At 42.7% G+C, this 24251-nt stretch overlaps 1 protein-coding gene across 1 annotated transcript in view; it reads left to right on the top strand.

The window, feature by feature from the left end:
- PLPP4 (phospholipid phosphatase 4) overlaps positions 1-24251 on the top strand; it is a 146008-nt gene that overhangs the window by 51085 nt on the left and 70672 nt on the right. Inside the window, exons 3-5 of the mRNA XM_060241514.1 lie at positions 5827-5917; positions 10312-10375; positions 11904-12028. Of these exons, the coding sequence (XP_060097497.1) occupies positions 5827-5917; positions 10312-10375; positions 11904-12028 (280 nt within the window). The remainder of the gene's footprint in view (positions 1-5826; positions 5918-10311; positions 10376-11903; positions 12029-24251) is intronic.

The raw sequence follows: 24251 nt of genomic DNA, 5'->3' as shown, positions 1-24251 counted from the left end.
ATACAAGAACTCGTGGGCATTCAATGAAATTGCTGAGCAGTCAGGTTAAAAGGGATAAAAGGAAGTACTTCTTCACCCAAAGGGTGATTAACATGTGGAATTCACTGCCACAGGAGGTGGTGGCGGCCATTGGTCTGATCCAACATGGCTTCTCTTATGTTTTTAACCTCCTGCACAATGCAGGAAATTCACAAATACTGCCCCCCCCCCCCAAATTCACAGGATCCGCATTTTTGTCAGATGGCCATCCAGCCTCTGTTTAAAAACCTCCAAAGAATGGGAGCCCACCACCTTGTAGGGATGAGCATTAATTGATCCATGAAACAATATTTGCCATGCATTTTGTCCTTTTTATGGTTCACAAACCAAAATTTGTGATGGGTCTACCATCATGAACTTCTGTGAACTTTTGAAGCATTTCATGGAGGCTTGTGGGCAGAGCATAAAGCTGAGGTTTAAAGGGGCTCTGAGTCCCCTGTAAAAGCCACAAAAACAGCTGAGTAGAGGGTAGGTGTTCCCAGCCCCTCAACTTTTTTGGGCTGCCCAAAACAGCTAAGCAGTGGGGACCAGACTGCTCCTGGACACTCAGCTGTTTTCCAGGCTTTCTGCAAACCCTGCTGAAATGGACTGCAGTCCCTTTCAATGGGATTTGCGGGGCCACAAACCATTAACCTCTTCAGTTGATGAATGAACCTCCAGGTTTGGTTCAATTTATGGTTTAGTTTGTGATTCAGCCATTCAGTGGGAGTCCTGTCTTAATTTTCATAGGAGTGCATAAAGATCAAAGGGTCAACCCTTTCAGTGTCTTTCGTGGTGTTACTGATGGCAATCCCATTCATCATGATGGTTGTAGTAAATGCTGGTGTTGATGTTCCCTGCAGAAAATATAGAAACAGGGAAATCATACATGCTGGTCCATTCAGACTTACTAGACACATATATGAGCTCCGCACAGGGCTTTTTTTTTTTTTTTGGAGTGGGAACGCACAAGAATGCAGTTTTGGCTGGCTTGGTGTCAGGGTGTGTGGCCTGATATGCAAATGAGTTTCTGCAGGGCTTTTTCTACCAAAATAACTCTGGCTCTGCATATTTCTTGTTGGATGAAACAAACACTGATGTACAGGTTTTATAATGTATGGAATTTCCTGAATTATCTTTCTGCATGTAATAGCACCAAATTGGTAGACTTTCACAACAAATAAGAGACTTGAGCCCCAGCACCTTTAAAGGAAGCGGGGCTTTTTTGAGCAGGAACACACAGGGACACAGTTCCGGCTGGCTTGGCATTAGGGTGTGTGGCCTATGTAAATGAGTTCCTGCTGGGAAATACTGTTAACCCAAGGAAGGGTAATCACACCTTTGGATATGCACTTTTTATCTAAACCCCATCTCAAATTAGAAACAATCCTTTCTGAAAGCAGCACAAATGAGTAGAAGTGATAAATGGTGGCATTATCCTTACTTTAATGAAACCTGCAATAAGACTGATGGCCTCTGTGGGCACTGGCATATTTCACAACAGAGAGACCCTACATTTTTCCATTTATCCAACCTTTGGTCTGTAAATCATTTTAGGGGGGAAGCTAAAACAATAACATTGTAGGTATTGGCCTAGAGAACCAGTTGGACATTTTTTTCATCACCTGTTATTAAAGATAAAGAGCAAACACTGCATCTCTTCATTATCAGGATTAAAATAGTGTGGATAGCCAGTTTGGTGTAGTGGTTAAGTACATGGACTCTTATCTGGGAGAACTGGGTTTGATTCCCCACTCCTCCATTTGCACCTGCTGGAATGTCCTTGGGTCAGCCATAGCTATCACAGGAGTTGTCCTTGAAAGGGCAGCTGCTGTAAGAGCTCTCTCAGCCCCACCCACCTCACAGGGTGTCTGTTGTGTGGGGAGAAGATATAGCCCCACCCACCTCACAGGGTGTCTGTTGTGTGGGGAGAAGATTGTAAGCAGCTCTGAGTCTCTGATTCAGAGAGAAGGGTGAGGTATAAATCTGCAGTCTTCTTTTTTATTATTATTATTTTAAAGTTGCGTTCTGATTTGCACTGCTCATCAGCAGAAATGAAAGAAATCCTATCCAAAGCAATTTATGCAATAGGGTTGCCAAGTCCAATTCAAGAAATATCTGGGGACTTTGGGGGTGGAGCCAGGAGACATGAGGGGTGGAGCCAAGATCAAGGCTGTGACAAGCATAATTGAACTCCAAAGGGAGTTCTGGCCATCACAATTAAAGGGACGGCACACCTTTTCGATTCCTTCCTTCCATAGAAAATAATGAAGGATAGGGGCACCTTCTTTTGGGGCTCATAGAATTGGACCCCCTGATCCAATCTTTTTGAAACGTGGGGGTATTTTGGGGAGAGACAATAGATGCTATACTGAAAATTTGATGCCTCTACCCCAAAAAACATCCCCCCCCCAGAGCCCCAGATACCCGTGGATCAATCCTCCATGATTTTCTATGGGAATAAATCTCCCTAGGGAATAACAGAGTTCCCAGCAGACATTTCCCTCCCCCCCCCTCTTTCTGATGACCCTGAAGTGGGGGGAGGGCCTCCAAACCGGGGGATCCCCTGCCCCCACCTGGGGATTGGCAACCCTACTCTCTGATGTCCTGATAGTCGTTCTACTTAGCTCCTCTCCTTCTCTCTTCGTCTTCTGAAACTTTCACTGGGTGTTCTTCTAATTTTCAACACCTTGCCTTCGTCCCCTCTCCTGTAGCCTTTTCCTCCAACTCCTCACTCACCTTCCTGCTGTCCTCTACATCTGTCTCAGTCTTCCAAAAGGTTCGCCTCAAGGGATGAGGAGACTCGAAGAAAAGATAAGGAGAAGGGGGGGGGAACCCTCCTTTGGTTGTTTTTAAAATATTTGCCGCTTCTTTCCTGTCCAACAATCGCGTCTTAATCGCCAATATGACGCCTGTCTCAGCCCGGGCTTGAGGGAGGAAAGGGGGAGCCCAAACTGCGACTTGTGCCACAATACACGTCTCCCCAAAAAAATTCCCTTTCTAAGGAACCCCCCTACTGGGTCCTATTAAGTCTTACCACCTCAGAAGACCCCCAAAGCTGAGTGGTCTGAATCGTTTCTGCAGAGCCCTGCAGAACGTGTCTATTCATTGTTGCGCTGAAACCGGAAACTCTGACATTTCGAGGAGGCAGGCGGCAGAGGCGTTGCGTGGGGCCGGGAGCAGCAGGGCCGGGTCGGGGCGGCAGCGATGGGGCGGCGTGGTGGAGAGCATGAGCCCCGCAGCCAGGCCCAGCACCAGCGGCACCGCGGGCAGCCCCGAGGCCGCAGCCAGCAGCCGCCCGTGCCGTCTGAAGCCCCCCGCCGGCCCCAGCAGCCGCCAGTCCCCATGCGCCACTGCAGCCCCAAGGGGAAGACAGGGGAGGCTGCCCGGGAGTGCCGTCGAGGGCCGGTTGGTGGCGGCGCGGACTGGCCAGTAGCTGCCGCCGCCTCCTCTCTGCTCCCGGGTCTGTTGGCTGGTGGGAAGGCCCGGCCCAGGCGCCCCGCCTAGCTCTCTCCCCCACCCCCGCCCCCAGATATTTTGAGAGCGGGGGATGGGGCTGAAATTTCGGGGGTCCCCCGCCAGGGCGGGAGGGTTGGGAAGCCTATTATGCAATAAAGCTTTTTTTGGCATACTTGTTGCAAACTGTTGAGTGCAGCAGAATGGAATTTCTTCTGATGATGTTTCAAATATGATACATACTAGTTTTGCTGTTCTGCTTTAGTGTTCATATTACATAATTCTGGAACTTGATTGCTAGAGGTGTGCATTTTGAAACAAAAAGTTAACATTCAGATTTGGTAGAGACCACCAATACAATAATATTGATTTTTTTTTTGTAGCCCTGTGTTAATTCAGATTTATTTTCATGGGTATGGGGTGATTTTCAGAATTAGGGATTGTTTCCTATGGAGGAATAGGAGATTTTTCTGGCAGGTCTGAACCAGTTATTTTTGAGTAAATGGCACCAAGCTTTTAGTGACCCCGCACCCAAGTTTGAAGTGGATTGGACAAAAGAGTTCCAAATTCATGGCCCCCAACTGTTCTGGTCTCCTAGGGGATCTTTCTAGTGGTCTGGAGTGGGTGTTTGTAGTAAAAACAGCACCAAAATTGTAGGGTAACAAGTCCTCCCTTTTCAGATGTGAAGGGAATTGGACAAAGGACCTTTAAACAAAGTGTCCATAGTCATCCCGTTTCACTTTTTTTCCTGTGGGGGAAATGCCACAAGGCAAAAATATTGAGATCCCACAAATGCCAGAAGGTTCCATCATTCATTTTTTTTATTCCATAAGTATGGAGAATGACCCCAAAAGGCATTTTGAGGTACATTTACAGGTTGGAAATTTCAGTATGCACATCCTTAGATGTTGCTGTTTTACTCTTCTAGCTCCAGTTCCTTGTACTACAATGAACACTTTTCACAGGACCCAAAAGATTCCAGTGTGGTTTGAAAAGTCCCATTGCACATATAGAGAAAACAGATCACTGGAAGTATATGCCACTGTAGCCAAGTAGCACTGGCCATCATGTCATTGTGGTACCTGGTACAGATATTTCCAATACAAGCACTACCACTTCTGAAAGGAAGGTGACATTGTAGTGGATGGTTTCTTTGCCAGGCCTGATGTTGGTACTACATATGACTGGTGCTTCATACCAAGACTACGTCCTGTGATGTTGGTAACATGTGTAATCTAAAAAAATATTCAAGGCTGAAGTTAAACATTGCTTCAAGTATTGTGAAATAAGAAGTGTAAATATACAAACTTAGACAAACATAATTAAGGATTTTAAAAAACTAAAATATGTTTAAAACATTAGCACTCGGTCTTAAAGGTGCTTTCTTTGTTTCTCTTCCATGGGATCCAGGGAACTGGGCATAGGAAGCTCTGGCTCTTTTCTTCCTTCCCCAGGGGACCACAAGGGGGAAGAGCCTCAGCCAAGAGAAGGCAGGGAGGCTTGGCTCAGTAGCTCTGCTGTATGATTCAGAGAACCTGGCAAAGCAAGCTATCCTTCCCCCCACCTTCGATTCTAAGGAAGAACCCTCAACCAATGGAGAAAATAAGAGGTTTTGCTCTGTAGCTCCTGTGCGACTGAGCAAGCCTGGCAAAGCAGGCTGTAATGCAGAAGGAAGCAAGAGAGAGGAAGAAGGAAGCCAACAACAGCCAGTTGCTTGGGGGCCTGATAGGAGCTCTCTGGGGACCTGATTTGGCCCCTGGGCCACATGTTTGACACCCCTCCTCTAAACTCCTTTTTGAATTCAGGAGGTTAAATGGTACTTGTGGTAGGCAACTTCTGAAGGCAAAAAGAGGAAATGAACATGTATGGGAAAGACAACTGAATGTTATTGGAACAGGACAGTAATACTTTAAGGTGTGCGTTTGTCTGCATACACTTAACCACATACATGAACCCAGAGTGCACGTACATTCAGAAAGGCTACTTTTTGAAATCATGGCAGTATGTATAAATACAACAGTACAACAGATGCTTTTTGAATATACAACAGCAGTGATTTGTAACTTTACAAGAGTCATCTTTTCAATCTCAGGTTTCATTTCAGAGGTTTGTATATTTAAAAAATAGCTCCTGCTGATTAGTTAAAATTCAGAAGCGAGGGTATGATTATTTTCTAAAGTATATTTGCTCTTTAGTTTCAGATAGTAATCATGTAACTTCGCTTGAAGTCAGTAACATAATAGAGATTGTGCAGCCAGATCATCTAAATGAAGCTAACTGGAAATTATTAATTCCCTGGGACTGATGGAGTGATGACAGTGGTGACAAGTGATGCTTTATTATCTTTCGTAGGCAATTTCATTCCTGACTCCGCTGGCAGTCATTTTTGTGGTGAAAATCATCCGACGAACAGACAAGACTGAAATTAAAGAAGCTTTTTTAGGTATGCTGAAAGCCATGTCAATTTTAAAAACGGAAAAATTACCACTGCATGAATTTGGCTCTCCTTTTTCCCAAAAGAAGATCTGCCCATTGTTCTTATGATCAGAAGGAAAATATAGTTCTTGTACTTTGCAGGGCAAAAGTTTTTTATTCTTCCTGGCTGCTTAAGTCTATTAAAAATACTGATACAAGTAATAAAGGCAGTGGGCGAATTTTATGCGCAGGTTGAGGATTGTCATAAACAGAGGTTTTGCCTTGGGAAGTAGAACAGGTGGGTTTCTGTGTGCTCAAGTTCATAGCGCTCAAGTTAGTAGGGGAAAATCCCTTCTGTTGATCTTTTTAAAAGGTTGCCAAACTTTTAAAGTCATAAACGTTCATATCAAACTCTTCTGAGTGCCACAAAATAATAAGCATGAGCTTTCACAGTTTATTAGGGAAAGAAAATACAGTCCATGATGTTCTACATAATCATGGTGCTTAGTTTTTCAAGCGTTCAAAGGCATTCACATATATTATCTTTTGAATAGTAACTTACACTGCTTTTCTCTTTTGAATAGTAACTTAGAACACAGCAATATGCACTATATAAAACTGAGCTGAGTTGTTTCATTTGAAGCATGAACACTGGGGAGTAGGGGTATAAGTTCATTATAAACTGAACCAAATAAATGCCCCCCCAAAAAACCTTATCAGTATTTTTCAGGTATTTGTCTAATCTGCATTTGGCTGAATAATCTGATTTGGCTACCAGTGTAGCTGGCCTGGATAAAAGCCAATATTATTCAGTTTTTATTTGGGCCAGCTATATCACCAAGTTGCACTGCCACTGCTGCGATGCTGCATAGACAAGGTATTCCCTTGACTTGTGGAGGCATGCCACTGAGGTCGTGCAACTCTGCGAATGAAGGAAAAGCATTTAGAAATTTTAAAATGTTGTCCCTTCACTCTCTGGGCATGTGATGTTCCTTGGCAGCATGCCTCCACAAGTGAAGAGAAGGGATTTTAAATGCCAAATAAATCCAGATTTCCTGATTATTTACGTGAATCCCAATATCATACAGTCATTGGGATCTAGAAACATTGGGAAATACTAATATTTTTTTCTTTCCAATGGACTTGAATCTGAAAAAGCCAGATTTTTTTGTGCGTGCACCCCTACTGGGAAATGCAGGGGTTCTGATTCCACTGCGGAACTGTTTGTCATTCACTATTCATTTCATACTGAGTTTGGTTCACAATCACCATCTTCATATCACTTATTGGTGCTTTGAAACTATTTGATAGGACTCATGATTCATTCATATAGTACATATTGGGGAGAGATAGTGGCTCAGTGGTAGAGCATCTGCTTGGTAAGCAGAAGGTCCCAGGTTCAATCCCCGGCATCTCCAACTAAAAAGAATCCAGGCAAATAGGTGTGAAAAACCTCAGCTTGAGACCCTGGAGAGCCGCTGCCAGTCTGAGTAGACAATACTGACTTTGATGGGCCAAGGGTCTGATTTAGTATAAGGCAGCTTCATATGTTCATATTTAGTGTGACATTTGATCTTCCCATCACTGTAACCCTTGACATGTGGTAGAATGTTTTGTATGTCCACATCTGAAAGAAAGATTTTTATCACTAAGTATGTGATGTGCCTTGTGAAAGAGTGCATGGAGAGAGTAATATATTTATGCAGGTTCTTTTCAGTATTTCCCCATTCAAGAGTGGAAGGGTGTGAGAAAGTACTATGTTATGTTAGTGACTTACTAAATTCTGCCTCTTGGAAGAAGTTCAAGATCATAGCATTGACTTGTCTAGTAACAACCTATTGTCTAGAGTTGCATTGATTTTTTTTAGCAATTGAAAATAATTTCCTTTTCTATCGTTCTCTTTTTTATCATCAGCTTCTCTTTTTTATCATTTAAAAACATTGCAATGGTTATATTCAGCGCTGAGGAAGCTGAATCAGCCACAGTATCTATGGGATTTTTCTGTTCTTGGATGCCATAAAATATTGTTCTTTGAACAATATTGCATAAACAGTGCTTTATGCCAATTGATGTAACTTGTTCAAGAGCTCTGTAGGGATCTTTTGACAATCCAGGGATTCATAAATATTTCACATAACAGTAGGAAATGCAAGGCTGAAGGTTGTAGTCATGTCTTACATTCAGTCTTCAAGCCTGTAGATTAACAAGATGCTTGGTACTGTGAGTTCAAATATAAATGCTTTGAGTGGTCTCTTGAGATCATGAGGCTTGATGATACTGTAGTAGTGTGAGGCACTATCCTCTGTGACTAAAATTTTTAGACATATTTGTGTGTAATCCTGAGTGATAGAATTTTATATTTGACATACCTACCATATTTGAAAATCCAGTTGATATAATGGCCAGGAGTGCCTTCTATCAACTATATCTGATTTGCCAGTTCCCTTGTTACCTAGATTTAGCTAATCTGGCTGTGCTGATGCATGCATCTGTAACCTGAAGGTTGGATTATTGCCACATGTTATATGTCCTTGCATGCATGCCCTTGAAGACAACCCAGAAACTACAACTGGTTCATAATGTGGCAGCCTGACTGTTGCCAGGGGCTAACCACCAGGAACATATGTTGCCATTTTGAAACAGCTACTTTAACTGCCAGTCTACTTCTGAGTTCAATTCAAAGTGACCTTAAAATCCTTTATGACCTGGAACCCACATATTTAAAGGACCATCCCCTTCCATATGCCCCTGTGTGTCAGTTATGTCAGTCAGGCAGCCATCTGTTGGCTCTTCGCCCACGCAGAGTGGCAATTATGGCACTGACCAGAGCCCACGCTTTTCCCATCATGGCTCCCACTCTGTGGAATGCCTCCCTGAAGAGGTGAGGAGGGTCCCTATGCTGGAGATCTTCAGGAGGCACTGTTATATTTTTTTTAGTTTTTAACTGGAAATGTTTTTGACTACTACTGTAAGCCTCTTGAAACACAATAAAAGGTGAGATATAAATGTTTTAACAAACAAGTAAAAGTTCATCCTTTCTTGTGCCTGGCTTTTGTTCTCCCTTTAGAATAAGATGCCTTTCATTCCCTGCTGTTGTGAGACTATTTATGAGTCCTTGGTTTGTCATGAGCAACTTATATCACTTGGTATAAAGCCATGATTATATAATACTTTCCATACATATGTTATGGCATCCATGAACAGAATAACCCTGCAGATTGTGGTTTACTCAGGTTGAAATTTCTCTCAGTCTCCAGAGTTATAGACTAAAATGTTTCTCGGACAAGCTCACAAGTGACTTCAGTAGTTCATGCATTAGTCCCTTCTTGATTGGCAATGAAATAATAGAATCATAGAGTTGGAAGAGAATTCCAGGGTCATCTAGTCCAACCCCCTGCACAATGCAGGAAATGTCCAAAGAACTAGCCTTTGTTTGAAAACCTCCAAAGAAGGAGAGCCCACCACCTCCTGAGGAAGCCTGTTCAACTGAGGAACTGCTGTAACTGTCAGGAAGTTCTTCCTAATGTTTAGCCAAAAAACTCCTTTGATTTAATTTCAACTCATTGCTTCTGGCCCAACCTTCTGGGGCAACAGGAAAACTTTGCACCATCCTCAATATGACAGTTCTTTTAATGTACTTGAAGATGGTGATCATATCACCTCTCAGTCCCCTTCAGGCTTAAACATACTAAGCTCCTTCAGCCTTTCCTAATATGATTTAGAGAGAATAGATTAGTTCGGGAGTAGATTAGTTCATCCACTCTTTCTTCTTGTTTATGCTTGGTTATAGTTTTTATGGTGTATTTTTGGAATTAGGCAACTGTTAAGGGTTGAAGTTTTTCTTCAGGGGGCTGTGGCTCAGTGGTAGAGCATCTTCTTGGCCTGCAGAGAGTCCCAGGTTCAGTCCCCAGCATATCCACTTAACAAGCTCAGATAGTCGCTGATGTGGAAGACCTGTGCCTGGATGTGGAGAGTTACTGACAGTCTTAGGAAATACTGACCTTGATGGACAAATGGCTTTGTTATAAGGCAGCTTTTTTGTGTTCCTGGAAGTGGCAAACTACTCTTTTCTCATCAGCTGCCTGTTGGGTAGCTCGTTTGTAAGCCATCTCTTGCTCCTCTGATATAATTTAATTAACCAGTTCCTCAATAACTAGGGTGATGGTAACTTCATTGCTAATAGTGTTGTGGGTTTCACATCACCACTTTATGGAGTTTGAGTCTATCATGAGTCCATTAAAGGAAAATGTGGACGTATGTGGACATAAGACCCCATAAGACAAGAGAATATATAGGGAACCAGGAAGAAGCAAGTCCTTGTTTATTAGTAAATAATCTGATTCCAAGACTTTTTTTATTTTTAACAGTTATGAACTAAAAATGGATGTGTTGTGGTTCTAGATTATGTTCTCTTCTTTTTAGCTGTTTCCTTGGCTCTTGCTTTGAATGGAGTCTGCACAAACACTATTAAATTAATAGTGGGAAGGTAAGTCCTAGTACATTATAACTATTGGCTGAACTTCAGTACCAGCTGAATATAAATAAAATAAACTCTAATGCTGCTTTGGGAAAACAGTAACCAAAGAGTTCATATAATATAAATGAAGTAAATAAAAGCTAGTATTGTCATAACTTGTAACTCTTTTAGCAATTGCCCTTATAAAATAAAAAGAGAGGATGAAGATGCTACTGGTTGTCTTTCTGCCAGCAGTTTTCTTATTTAGAATTTGAAATATCTAGAGAGTATGGATTTTAAAAAGTCATATTAAATTATAAGTCTTCTGCAAATGCTTTCATCGAATTGGATTACATGCAACTATTTATTTTGTGTCAGGCAGTCCTCTTAGAAATCAGAGTTCATTCTTAGCATTCCTTCTCCAGAAGACTGCCTCCCACCATCCTTTTATGTTGTACTTTAACAGGTGCATTGTAAAATCATGGGACCCCCCCGCCCCCTCCAAACCATCCATCATTATGATCAGTATAAATGGAAGACCGGGTGTTAGAAGAAGCTTTAAAAACAACCTGCAGCAAGGGATCGGTTATTCTTGTTTTATAATTCCTGAAACAGAAGGCTGCGAGAATCCACTTGAGAGATAACACATCCATATCTCTATAAAGTGGCTGTGATTATACAAATTGAATATCTTCCTATCAGAATAGTGGAAATGAGTAAGAGGAGAGATGAACAGTTAAGAAAAGAGTACAGACAAGATATAAACCAAATTCTCAGACTTCCCCTAGAAACTCCACTAAATAAGAGAGAGAAAATTAAGTAAAATCCAATTTATAGAAACAGGAATTGTCATTCCATGAAGACATAGTATATATTTGAAAGTCACAACTGTATGTGTTTTACAGTTGTATGCTCTGTCTTACCGTGTATGAATGGAAAGATTCTTATTGTTTCTGTAACTAAAACCCTATTTGTTTATTTTCCTTTGAACCTTCTGTTTTGTACCTTGTAATAGTTTTTAGGTTCACAGCATCTCGCTTTTTATCTCTAATGAGTAGATTGAACTCTCTTCATTTCTCTGCTTGTACTGAAGTAGAACAGTTACAGTGAGCTGGGATTTAGTTGTCCTTTTCCAGAAGCCTGACTAAATCAAAATCAATTCACTGTGTGACACAACTCCCCAGCCACTGTTTTATTTAATCTATATTCCTGCATATGACCTTTTCCAGGATATACATATGGAGAAGCTCTTTTAAGTTTGAATTAACCATTAATTTCTGAAGAAGCTGCTCAACATTGCCAGACTGTTCCTCCATATTCAGAACTATGTCTTTCTCCTTACCCAGATGCCACTCTAGACTGTCAAAATTCTTAACTTTTTTTGTGGCTGAAGCACACTAGAAGAAAACTAATTGATTTCATTCAGCACCCCTGCATGATATAAAACTGGAGGGAATGATCTCTCTCAGCATACATGGTCAGTTTAATGTAATGATCATTTTGCTGTCTACACTAACGGCTACTTTTCTGTTTCACATGTTTGTGGTGTTTCTTGTAGACCTCGTCCCGATTTCTTTTACCGGTGCTTTCCAGATGGAGAAATGAACTCTGAAATGCATTGCACTGGAGATCCAGATGTGGTGTCAGAAGGCAGGAAAAGTTTTCCTAGCATCCATTCTTCCTGTAAGTTCATTCCTCCTAATGAGGTGCAATGTGTTTCTTAGCTGTATTTTACCATTGTTCCTCCTGATTGTTCAAAATAGATTTGAGACAGAAGGAGCATCTTTGTCTTCAGTAAGGCATGGAGGGGTTTCATAAGTCTAGTATCCAACTTCTGGAACTCTTGGCTCATGGCACTGCTGGAAATAGTGTTACAGCAGTATTTATTTATCTGAAAAGAAGATTGTTCCACCTTTCAAGAAGCTCAGGGTAGCAACACACATGGTTCTCCATTCCCATTTCATTTTTACAATAATTCTGTGAAGTAGGTCAGACTGAGGGAAAGTCTCAGGCCCAAGGTCATCCAAAAAACTTTATAGAAGAATGGGGGTTGGAACCTAGATCTCCCAAATCCTAACAGTGCTAAGCATTACACATCATTGGCTGCCAGCAAACCATTGTAAGACTTCTGCAACTTGTAATTCAGTGAACCAAATAACACCCGCCAGCCGTTGACTTGTTGGGATGGCTGGCTGGTTTGTATGGCAGCTAGTAAATTAAAATAAGGCATTAGCACAAATGGAAACAATCTAGTTATTTTGTATTGCCAAATCTGACAATCATTTGATCAACACATTTTTGCTTTTTGAGAAAAACTGCAGATAGATACATGAATTAACCGCATGACAAATTATCAGTGATGGCTCAGTTTTTCCATGTTTGCCTGTTAATTTCTCTAGATAAGAATTTATTAGTGGAGGAAATAGGATATTCTAAGAAAGCTTGGGAAATGAACTAAAACAAAAGGTGGATGCGACCCTTGTTTTGTGTTTCCCTGTGCATTTATATACATTCCAAGGGGTGGGGGCTCCTAACTCTTGAGAAGGTTGAAGGGGTAACTGGTGGTACAGAGAGCTTACTAGCAACGGGATAGTTATTAACCAGAAATGACATGCTTGATCATGATGTTGGAGGGAAAAAATGTAATTTCTAACAGATTTTCTCACCAGCTGTTTATTATCTCCCCTTTCTCAAGAGTAAGTTATTTCCCCTTTGGATTGAAAATATTGGTGAGGGGATAGCCTAGAATCCATATTTGAATAGTTCAGGGCCTCTTATAAATGAGTTGATATTTCTGTTACTACAACTCCAAATTCACCCTCAGTCACCACAGTTATACACAGAAGAGTTCTACAGCTATATGTGAGTAGTAGTTTACTTTTTATAGAGAATGGCAATAACTTAAATCAGGGAGTGACCAAATGATCTCCTTTGCAAACATTTTTTGATGCATTGGCAGGACTGGCCCTGCCACTAGGCAAAATAAGTGATTGCCTAGGGTGTCGGCCCTTGGGAGCACCAAATTGGGTGCCCCAGTGAAGTCATGCACTGCCACTGGCCCACTTCCCTCCCAGGCTCCCCCTGGGGCACACAGCTCAAAGGCCAGCAGGAAGGGGCAACACACCCAGTTCCAGGATATTCCCGGCACACTTCAGCAAGTCCACTGCTTGGCCAGGGAGAAGAAGAGCAGCATGTTCCTGCTCCTACTTTGGTCCTCCGTTGTATGGGGATCCTCCTGCTGCTCTTGCTCCTGGCTGGGGCACCTGTGGTCTCCTGACCACTCCTGCTTCCCCTCTCTGAGGCACGGGTTCCTGTCTCCCTTCTCCAGTGAAATCCACCACCAGACCCTTCTTCTTTGCTAACAACAGTCCAGCGAAGTCTCTGTGGAGCATGCACAGTGAGTTTCCCCTCACCTCTGTGGCTTTCCTTGGCAGCTGTCCTCTCCTGTCCAGCTGCAGGTCTTTCCCAAGCAGCAACAGCCCTTTGATCTGTTTGTTAAAAGTTCCCACCATTCCTCCTCTTGGGCATTGTGCCACTGCTCCTGCTCTGGGGAGAAGCTGGCTGGTGACCTGCTAACGGCTCGAGCACCACTCATTGCTGCTGTCACCACAGCGCTGGCTTCCTCCTCCCAGCTGCTGGCCAACAGGCAGTCAAAGTGGTCCCCTTCCCTTCAAACACATATGCACTCCGTCTGGGCTGAGAAGCGGAGGGGCAGAGAGGAGGGGTGGCTGCTGCTGACAGCTGTGAGAGGGGAGGGCTGGCTGGGAGATACCACTGGGTATTAGCCCCAGGGAAACAAGTGGATGTGTGGCTAAGTCACCTCACAGAGTGGCTGGTCTTTTGGTGGGAACCTGCCAGGAGCCTTTAGACAGGCAGAGAGCTGTCTGAGTAGGGATGGCTGGAGGAAAGCACCCCTCTCATGTCAGTCCCATTTCTCTCCATCTTTCCCCCATCCCCAGCTAGGAGGCCTCTCCACCAGCAAGTGAAGGGATCAAATGAGGGCAGAATCTCCTCAGGCAAGAAGTCCTGAGCCAGGGCGGAGAAAGAAAGAGAAGCGGGTTTGGAATGTGATGAGTTTGTGCATGTGCTTCTTTTTAAATTGACTTTGGTCCTCCCTAAAAGTCATCTGTGCTCCCTTCACTTGAATGATGAGCCCAGGCAGTGAAGGGAGCCCAGGCAGTGAAGGGAGTTTTGTCTCTTGGTTTGCATTGGCTCCGGATCTGCTCGGTTGGTGGCAACCATGCCATGCCCAGCTATCCTCCTTGCTTTGCAGCTGGCTGGCCACAGGGTCAGCCCTGCCACTAGGTAAAATTTGGTGCCTCTTTCAGGGCCTTGAGCTGCTTGCCTAGATTGCCAGACAGTCTAGGGCTGGCCCTATGCATTGGGACTTGTTCACACCAAGGTATATACTGTTTAAAATCACTAGAGGGCTTGTACAAACCGTTGTAGAGGCTTGACAAGCTAACCTGAATGTACCTATATGCTCACTACATCTCCAAATACTTTATAAAAAACATCTTACACTATCCTGTAAAACTGTTTGTGCAAGTTTTTTTAGAACCTCAGAGTGGATAAACAATAAGGCTTGATTCATGTCTGCATGATTCTGTATCTCATTACTTGGTGAATTTATTTTGTCAGAATGTAATAATTGCCTTCCTTGTAAAGGATTGTTCATGAGATAATGTGAGGTTTATATGAAAGTTTGTCTGTGGAAATTGAACTGTGACTGAAGAGATAGAATGCTGAACATACATGGATGAATCATCCTTAGCAGTTGCTTGGCTGGCTCAGTAGCTAATTAATGCATTTGATGGCTGCATATCTGCTCCTTCTGCCACCACATGGTTAGAGTGAACCTGAACTGGAAACATTGTGACCTTTTTGCAGCTATAGTCATGCACCATACCAATTTTGACTTTAGGAGGTCAGTACACCAGAATGACATATTTCCAAGAGGAATTGTACTTAACACATTTCTGGGTCATTTCATATTGCTTTCACCAACGCTTGTTTCATTGAGATACATTCATAGATGATTCTTGTTCTGTTCTTGTTGTCTTTTTTACAGTAACAGAAAACATAGTTATTTCATTGCTCTTTGACAGTTGACATGATAAATCACAATGCACTTCTGGAAATGAGAGCTAAAAGGGACCTGCTACAGTTCAGTACAATGTTTTTTCCTAGTGTTAGAATATGTGAAGGAAATAAATTGTAGGTTCAGGCAATGTGCTGTCAAGCTTCTGACAAAGACAGATTAAGATCTTTTGAAAATAGATGATCTTTCTTGTCCTTGCTGTCAACTAATTTTTTTCCTGTCCAAACTTCCATGTTCTGGTTGGTGTTCAGGATGCTTTTTTGACTGATTCTTTTAATGTATTACATAATGTTAACTTGTTTGGTCCTAGAACTGGTTCATACATATTCTCAGCTGGCTGTCTTGCAAATCTGCATAGTGGTCAAGGAAGAAGATCAGGACATAGACGGGGAAGGTTGTACTCTGAGAATGGTAATCCAGTGAGCTTCTTCTAATGTTCCATTGTTAATTTGACTAGACCATTTGTGAATGTACAGGAAAGGGCAGTAAAACAAGAGCAGCAGAGAAGCCTGTTGAAGAAAGATGTGGACTGATTTTTAATTACTCATCCCAGTGGAACTAAACCATCTTTTGGGACAGCACCATCCTGTGTGCCCTCAAATAGCTAGATTTTTTTTTTAAAAGAATAGTTACTAGGTGTTGAGAGAAGACCATTCTTTTGTAGCACATGGGAAAATGCATTCTTTCCCCTGAGATCCTGCTAGAGCCACCATATTTGTGAACTGAGTTTTCTAGGATGAAACCCATGAGAATGAAATTGCATGGCTGCAAGAAGAAGGTGGAAACATCTATAAACTTGCAGTCCTTTACTCAGGTAACTGAGAGACCAGTGAAAAAAATATTTTTTTAAACTGACAGTATCCTTCCATGATCTACTTGGCTGAATGTTCCAAGAAGCAAATTGAGTCACTAGTATTTGAAAATCAGACATGGTTTAGACTGGCAAAATTCTGATGGGAGCTGTGCATTTATATGTGTCATTTCTGGGCCAAGCCATGCCTGAACTTACAAATACCAGAATGATAGAAACAACCAAATAATACCTGAAACCATTTTAAATGGTTTAAAAATAGCTAAAACCACTAAAATACAAGCTATCGGGGATAATGAAGACAAAGCTATGGCCTGAGCTAGATAACCCTGGCAAGTCCAATCTCATCAGATCTCAGAAGCTAAACAGACTCAACTCTGGCAAGTACTTGGATGGGAGACTTCTTTGGAATCCCAGAGCTGGAGGCAAGGGCAGGCTTTATTCAGTCACTTCTTTGAATATCCTCCAGTAGGAATCAGTCAGCAGAGGTTGCCATGACTTCCAGGTGCGCACTCTCTTTCTCTTGCATGCATATAAAAATGCAAAAAAAGTAGACCAAGTTATAAAGTTGGTTGGCTTTTGTAATATACATTGTGAAGGTCAATAAAGTCTGATCTCTGGTTCTTTCTAGGGAGGACGTTACAGTGATGTCTGTTTGATTAGTTGAAACTTTTCATACAAAAAACATGGTTGTGAACAATTTGACTGCAGTGGAACTAGAAAAAAGTGAGTGACTCAAAATGAACTCAGGTGCCACGAGTTTTTAATTTGGATTCCTTCCATTGGAAGTAAAATGGAAAGGGTCTTTGGTAGATAGAGTGTTGGACTAGGAACTGGGAGATCCAGGTTCAAATTCCCACTCTTCCATAGATGCTTGCTGGGTGACTTGGACCAGTCACACACTCATAGTCTAACCTTCTTCACAAGATTGTTTTGAGGGTAAATGGAGGAGAGGAGGAGGATATAAGCTGTTTTGGTCTCTGTTGAAAATAAAGGCAAGGGATAAATTGAGTAAATACGTATTAAAAAATACTGAATCCCCCCCTTCCACTCTTAGTCAGTAGCCTGTAATCTGGGACAAAATTGAGAGATAGCTGACCCTTGTCTCTTGACTTACCAGAGTCTTGCTGTCCATACTCTGCTGATAGGAGACGCAGTGGAGTAAATACAGTATGTCCCTAAAGGATGCTGCCTCTGACATTCATTGAGGCATTAAAAGAATGTTGCCAATTTTTTGATCCCTTGACTTGCTTAGGAAAATCCAAAATTATTTTAAGTGAGGGAGAATGTTTGCTAGCATGTAGTTTGTAGTCCATCAGCATGTACCGTATTTTTCGCACCATAAGACGCACTCTTTCCTCCCAAAAAAGTGGGGGGGGGGGAAGTGTGTGCGTCTTATGGAGCGAAGGTACCATACGTACCTTCCTCGGGGAGGGGGGTGGTGATCCGCTGCCTCCGTCCCGGCGCTTCCCGCCCCTGCCTGCCTGGCTCCAGCTCTGACACTTACAGCAAGCGCCAGGATCGCTCCCTCCGCCCTTCGATCCCAGGGCTTGCTTTAAGCATCAGCGCTGAAGCCAGGCAGGCAAGCAGGGAGAAAGCACGCCGCCCCCTCCACATGCGGAGGGGGCGGGTGCTTCCTCTGTCCCTGTCTGCGTGGCTTCAGCTTCTGCTGATAGCAAGGGCTGGGTTCGGAGGCAGCCAAGCCTCGGATCCCAGCCCTTGCTATCAGTAGAAGCTGAAGCCAGGCAAAGAGGAAGCCCCCCCCTCCGCAAACGCAGCGCTTGGCGAAGCGCTGGGTTTGCGGAGGGGGGGGGGCTTCCTCTGTCCCTGTCTGCATGGCTTCAGCTTCTGCTGATAGCAAGGGCTGGGTTCGGAGGCAGCCAAGCCTCGGATCCCAGCCCTTGCTATCAGCAGAAGCTGAAGCCAGGCAAAGAGGAATAACCCCCCCCTCCGCAAACGCAGCGCTTGGCGAAGCGCTGGGTTTGCGGAGGGGGGGGGGGGCTTCCTCTGTCCCTGTCTGCATGGCTTCAGCTTCTGCTGATAGCAAGGGCTGGGTTCGGAGGCAGCCAAACCTCGGATCCCAGCCCTTGCTATCAGCAGAAGCTGAAGCCAGGCAAAGAGGAAGCCCCCCTCCTCCGCAAATGCAGCGCTTCGCGAAGCACTGGGTTTGCGGAGGGGGGGGCTTCCTCTGTGCCTGTCTGCCAGGCTTCAGCTGCTGCTTCTAGCAAGGGCTGGGCTCGGAGGCAGGATTGAGAGGGGGAAGGTGCCCAGATCTGGCTGCACAGCTTCAAAATTTTTTTTCCTGTTTTCCTCCTCTAAAAACTAGATGCGTCTTATGGTCCGGTGCGTCTAATGGTCCGAAAAATACGGTAGTTTTGTAGTCCAATTCTGTATAGCCATTTCTGATAGCCTTTTGAGAAACCTGTGCTATTCCTTATACTTCATTAATAAGCAAGAGTACTAGTTTACCACCTGATTAGCTACATACTTTCTGATGCACTCAATGCTGGATGGATTAAGCGATCAAAACCAGCACTAGTCATGCTATTTACTCTTGATATGTGCTCCAGATTCAGTTGTGAGCTAATTAATAGTATTAAAAAGCTTTTACATGGCAGCCTGTCCCTGTGATTCTGTTCCAGGAAGCACTGCAGAATGAATTGCCTTTTTATGTCCCTCCTTCCTTTTTTTTCTAGGAAAGGGTGATGTTCATATGAATAGAACAGCAGTTAGCAAATGAACCCCTGAATTAAAGCTGACAAAGTGTACAATGCATGATAAAAGACTAAACAACACAAAGTCAGTCTTCTTTTGGCATCTGGTGTCAGCTGTCTGCTAATCAGAATGAGATGAGACATGGAGCATGAAGATGCAAAAAAGAGACTCCAACCATTCTCCAAGGACAGTTTCCAACCATTCTGGTCATATACTTTGAATGCCACAAAATTTGTCATTTACACCAGCTTGTGAAGGCTAAGAATGTGAGCCAGGGCATTCCCCTCTCTTGTTAAAATATTACTACAGCCTGACCTCCCATGGTAACCACTGGCATTTCTTTATCTCCTCTCCATTATTATTTTCCTGCCTTTCTGCCAAGGAAGGTAGCATTCACTATTCCTCCTCTCTCCATTATATTTTTTATGACAGCCTGTTAGGTAGGCTGAAAGATGAACCCGGGTCACCCAGGGAAGTTCATGGCAGAGTAGGGATTTGAATCCAGGTCTCCCCAGTGCTTGTGTGATACTCTAACCACTGAATTGTGCTTTTTATCCATTGAGTTCTTCAGTGGAAGTTGTTGACTTGCACAAGCTGACACCGGAAGAATAATATGGGTGTTTTTTCTCTGAAGCAGCATGAAGTGTCCAAATGTGGGGCATCCCAACTTTTAATGCATTTCTCTCTGTATTATGTATAGAGAAAAAGAAAATAATTGTATATATAGCTCTAGGATTTTAATCCTTTCTGTGCACCTGCCTGAAATTGAAACTGCATTCCTTCTTTATCTGGCAAGCACTGTTAAAGAACTCTGGTTAACATCAATTGTTTAATAGCACCTTTAAGAACAAAAAACCCAAGTAAAACAGCTACTTTGAGATCACCCATCAAATGCTCTGGAAGGTTAAAGTGTTCTCCCACAGGTTTCTCCGTTTTGTAATTTCTGATGGACACAAATCTAACACCAGAGCATTCAATGGGTGGCCTTAAAGTAGCTGTTTTACTACAAAGGAACTTCAAGAACAGAATGGAGAGAGAAATTGCTGAATTACAAATTATTATGAAACTTGGAACAAACACCTCCTCAGGACTGAACAAAGATATTGGGTTTTTTTATCTCATTACATATGCTAAACCCACTCTCACTGAGTATAGCTATATATCCATAGTATTCCAATGTAGTTCTCTTTTAGAATAGTGTATCAGAATAATATTTTTTATATTGACATACTCAAATAAGGGATATTGGCTGTTTATCTCATAATATACTTAACCCATTTTCACTATATTTTAATGTATTTTTCTTCTAATGCCAAACTGGAATGATGTTTATAATATATGTTACATGTTAAAAGTAAATCAGGTGGACAAGAGCATCACTAGGAAACACATGTCCTTTTGTTTTACCTAGACTTGTAGCAAGAGCAATTAACAGGCAACTTTTATTACCTTTTATTGGTTTCCCACACAAGTACTATCCAGACGAAATGGTCTTCCAATTTATTACACTGTTTTGCCAATTGATCCTAACTTTGTATCAGTTTACACTCTTAACCCACCAGCTATATGTATTTCTGCTCACTCTACCCTATTCCCTTGTCTGAAGAAGTATGCATGCATATGAAAGCTTGCATTCTGAATAAAACTTTGTTCGTCTTAAAGGTAATACTTGACTCCTACTTTGTTCTACTGCTTCAGACTAACATAACTGCCCACCTGGATCTATCAGTTGTTTAAAACAGTTAGCATCCCATGGCCTTTAAGTGGCTGAGTGTGAAGAAGTGCTAGGTCTCAGATAATCAGAAGGCGCCATCTCTTTGAAGCACCCACTTGTTACATTCATAGAAAGGGGAATTTATGACAGCCTATTGGTACTAAAATGAGCCCATTCCCAGTTTTGATGTTTAGGTTGTCTGGGGTGAAGCATGTAGCTTGAGACACTTGTCCTCCTGTTTATTATTCAGTGTATCTCTATTGTTCTGATAACTGCCAAGGGAAGATCTATGTGTCCCTTGATATGTAAATATCAGATTTTTAAAAATCTGCTAATGAATGGAAGGTAATCCCAATTTAGGGTACCCAATGGAAGGATGCCAGGTCAAATGAGTCTCTTCACCTATTGACCAGTTGTGTGATCTTTATGTCAATACCTGTGCTTATGCCATATTGGGTATAAAACTCCTTGTTCTTCCTGTATTTGGCAGAGAACTGCCCAGTATTCTGGGATTTGTTGCATTAGCACTCTCTCTATTTATTATAATAAATATCCATTTTCCTTCTTCCTCACTGGGGCTCCAACTGTGTGTTCCTTAATTGGGCCTGGGGCACACAGGCCATGGGTTTGTGTGGAACACTAGCAATTGTATGGGTACTTTCAAAGGGTTTAATAAAAAGGTGTAGCATTTGTTTTGCATTTCTGTTATTATTAGGTCTTCCCTTGTGAACTTGCCTTTTTCTCCCACTCTACATCATTTTGTTTGCCTTTTCTAACCATTTCCCACTTTGCTGCAAGTAATATATGGCCTGTGTAAATTTGCATCATTATAAACTGGTCTTTATGTTATCTCAAAATTATGCCTTCTTGTCATGTAATACAACTCACAGTGTGCCACAGTCGCTCCTTTATCTGAGTGCAATATGATCTAAATGCAATGTGAACTGAATGGCAGACATGTTTGTATGTGAGATCCCTGGTGTGTGTATGGGAGGGAGCATTCTGTGAACATAAGAACATAAGAGAAGCCATGTTGGATCAGGCCAACGGCCCATCAAGTCCAACACTCTGTGTCACACAGTGGCAAAAAATTTTATATATACACACACACTGTGGCTAATAGCCACTGATGGACCTGTGCTCCATATTTTTATCTAAACCCCTCTTGAAGGTGGCTATACTTGTGGCCGCCACCACCTCCTGTGGCAGTGAATTCCACATGTTAATCACCCTTTGGGTGAAGAAGTACTTCCTTTTATCTGTTTTAACCTGCCTGCTCAGCAATTTCATTGAATGCCCACGAGTTCTTGTATTGTGAGAAAGGGAGAAAAGTACTTCTTTCTCTACTTTCTCCATCCCATGCATTATCTTGTAAACCTCTATCATGTCACCCCGCAGTCGACGTTTCTCCAAGCTAAAGAGTCCCAAGCGTTTCAACCTTTCTTCATAGGGAAAGTGCCCCAGCCCTTTAATCATTCTAGTTGCCCTTTTCTGGACTTTCTCCAATGCTATAATATCCTTTTTGAGGTGCGGCGACCAGAACTGCACACAGTACTCCAAATGAGACCGCACCATCGATTTATACAGGGGCATTATGATACTGGCTGATTTGTTTTCAATTCCCTTCCTAATAATTCCCAGCATGGCATTGGCCTTTTTATTGCAAACGCACACTGTCTTGACATTTTCAGTGAGTTATCTAGCAAGACCCCAAGATGTCTCTCTTGGTCAGTGTCTGCCAGTTCACACCCCATCAACTTGTATTTGTAGCTGGGATTCTTGGCCCCAATGTGCATTACTTTGCACTTGGCCACATTGAACTGCATTTGCCACGTTGACGCCCACTCACCCAGCCTCAACAGATCCCTTTTGAGTTCCTCAAATCCTCTCTGGTTCTCACCACCCTGAACAATTTAGTGTCATCCGCAAACTTGGCCACTTCACTGCTCACTCCCAACTCTAAATCATTTATGAATAAGTTAAAGAGCATGGGACCCAGTACCGAGCCCTGCGGCACCCCACTGCTTACCGTCCTCCACTGTGAAGACTGCCCATTTATACTCACTCTCTGCTTCCTATTACTCAGCCAGTTTTTGATCCACAAGAGGACCTGTCCTTTTACTCCATGACTCTCAAGCTTTCTAAGGAGCCTTTGATGAGGAACTTTATCAAAAGCTTTCTGAAAGTCAAGATAAACAACATCTATCGGGTCTCCTTTGTCCACATGTTTGTTCACCCCCTCAAAGAAATGTATTATGAGGCAAGTGAGGCAAGATCTTAGTTAGTGAGGCAAGATCTTCCCTTGCAGAACCCATGCTGAGTCTTCCTCAATAACCCATGTTCATCAATGTGCCTACTCATTCTGTCTTTGATAATGGTTTCTACCAACTTTCCCAGTATTGAAGTCAGACTGACTGGCCTGTAATTTCCCAGATCTCCTCTGGAACCCTTTTTAAAGATGGGGGTGACATTTGCTACCTTCCAGTCCTCAGGAACGGAGGCAGATTTCAATGAAAGATTACAGATTTTTGTTAGAAGATCTACAAGTTCAACTTTGAGTTCTTTCAGAACTCTTGGATGTATGCCATCCGGACCCGGTGACTTATTAGTTTTTAATTTATCTATCAGTTGTAGGACCTCCTCTTTTGTCACCTCAATCTGACTCAGGTCTTTCAACACCCCTTCCAAAATTAGTGGTTCTGGGGCGGGCAAAAAGTTCTCATCTTCCACAGTGAAGACGGAGGCAAAAAATTCATTCAGCTTCTCAGCCATTTCCCTATCCTCCTTCAGTAATCCTTTAACCCCATGGTCATCCAAGGGCCCCACTGCCTCCCTGGCTGGTTTCCTACTTCTAATATATTTGAAGAAATTTTTATTGTTGGTCTTTATGTTTTTTGCAATATGCTCCTCATAGTCCCTTTTTGCCTGCCTGATCACAGTCTTGCATTTGATTTGCCACAGCCTGTGTTCCCTTTTACTAATCTCACTTGGACTGGTTTTCCACTGCTTAAAGGAGTCCTTTTTATCTTTTACAGCTTCCATTACTTTGTTTGTTAACCACGCAGGCCTTTTCTTATGCCTGTTTGTGCCTTTCCTAACTTGTGGTATGTATTTTATCTGAGCTTCTAGGATTATAGTTTTAAATAGTGTCCAAGCTTCCCCAAGGGTTTTGACCGTATGTACCTTTCCTTTCAGTTTCCTCCTCACATGCATCCTCATCTCAGTGTATTTACCCCTTTTAAAGTTAAACGTGGTTGTGGCGGTCTTTCTGGACAACTCCCTATTTATACAAACGGTGAAATCAATAACATTATGGTCACTGCTCCCAAGAGGCGCAATCACTTTTACATCTCTCACCAAGTCTTGGGCATTACTTAGGACCAAATCCAGGATCGCCCCGCCCCTGGTAGGTTCTGAGACCATCTGCTCCATAGCACAGTCATTGAGAGCATCTAGAAACTCAATCTCTTTCTCTCGACCAGAACACATATTGACCCAATCAATCTGCAGGTAGTTAAAATCACCTATTATGACACAGTTTTTACGTTTAGCCGCTATCTTTAAG

The sequence above is a fragment of the Heteronotia binoei genome, chromosome 6 (genome assembly GCF_032191835.1).
Source record: "Heteronotia binoei isolate CCM8104 ecotype False Entrance Well chromosome 6, APGP_CSIRO_Hbin_v1, whole genome shotgun sequence".
In the NCBI taxonomy this organism is placed as follows: Eukaryota; Metazoa; Chordata; class Lepidosauria; order Squamata; family Gekkonidae; genus Heteronotia; species Heteronotia binoei.
This window is presented reverse-complemented; position numbering and strand designations above follow the sequence as displayed.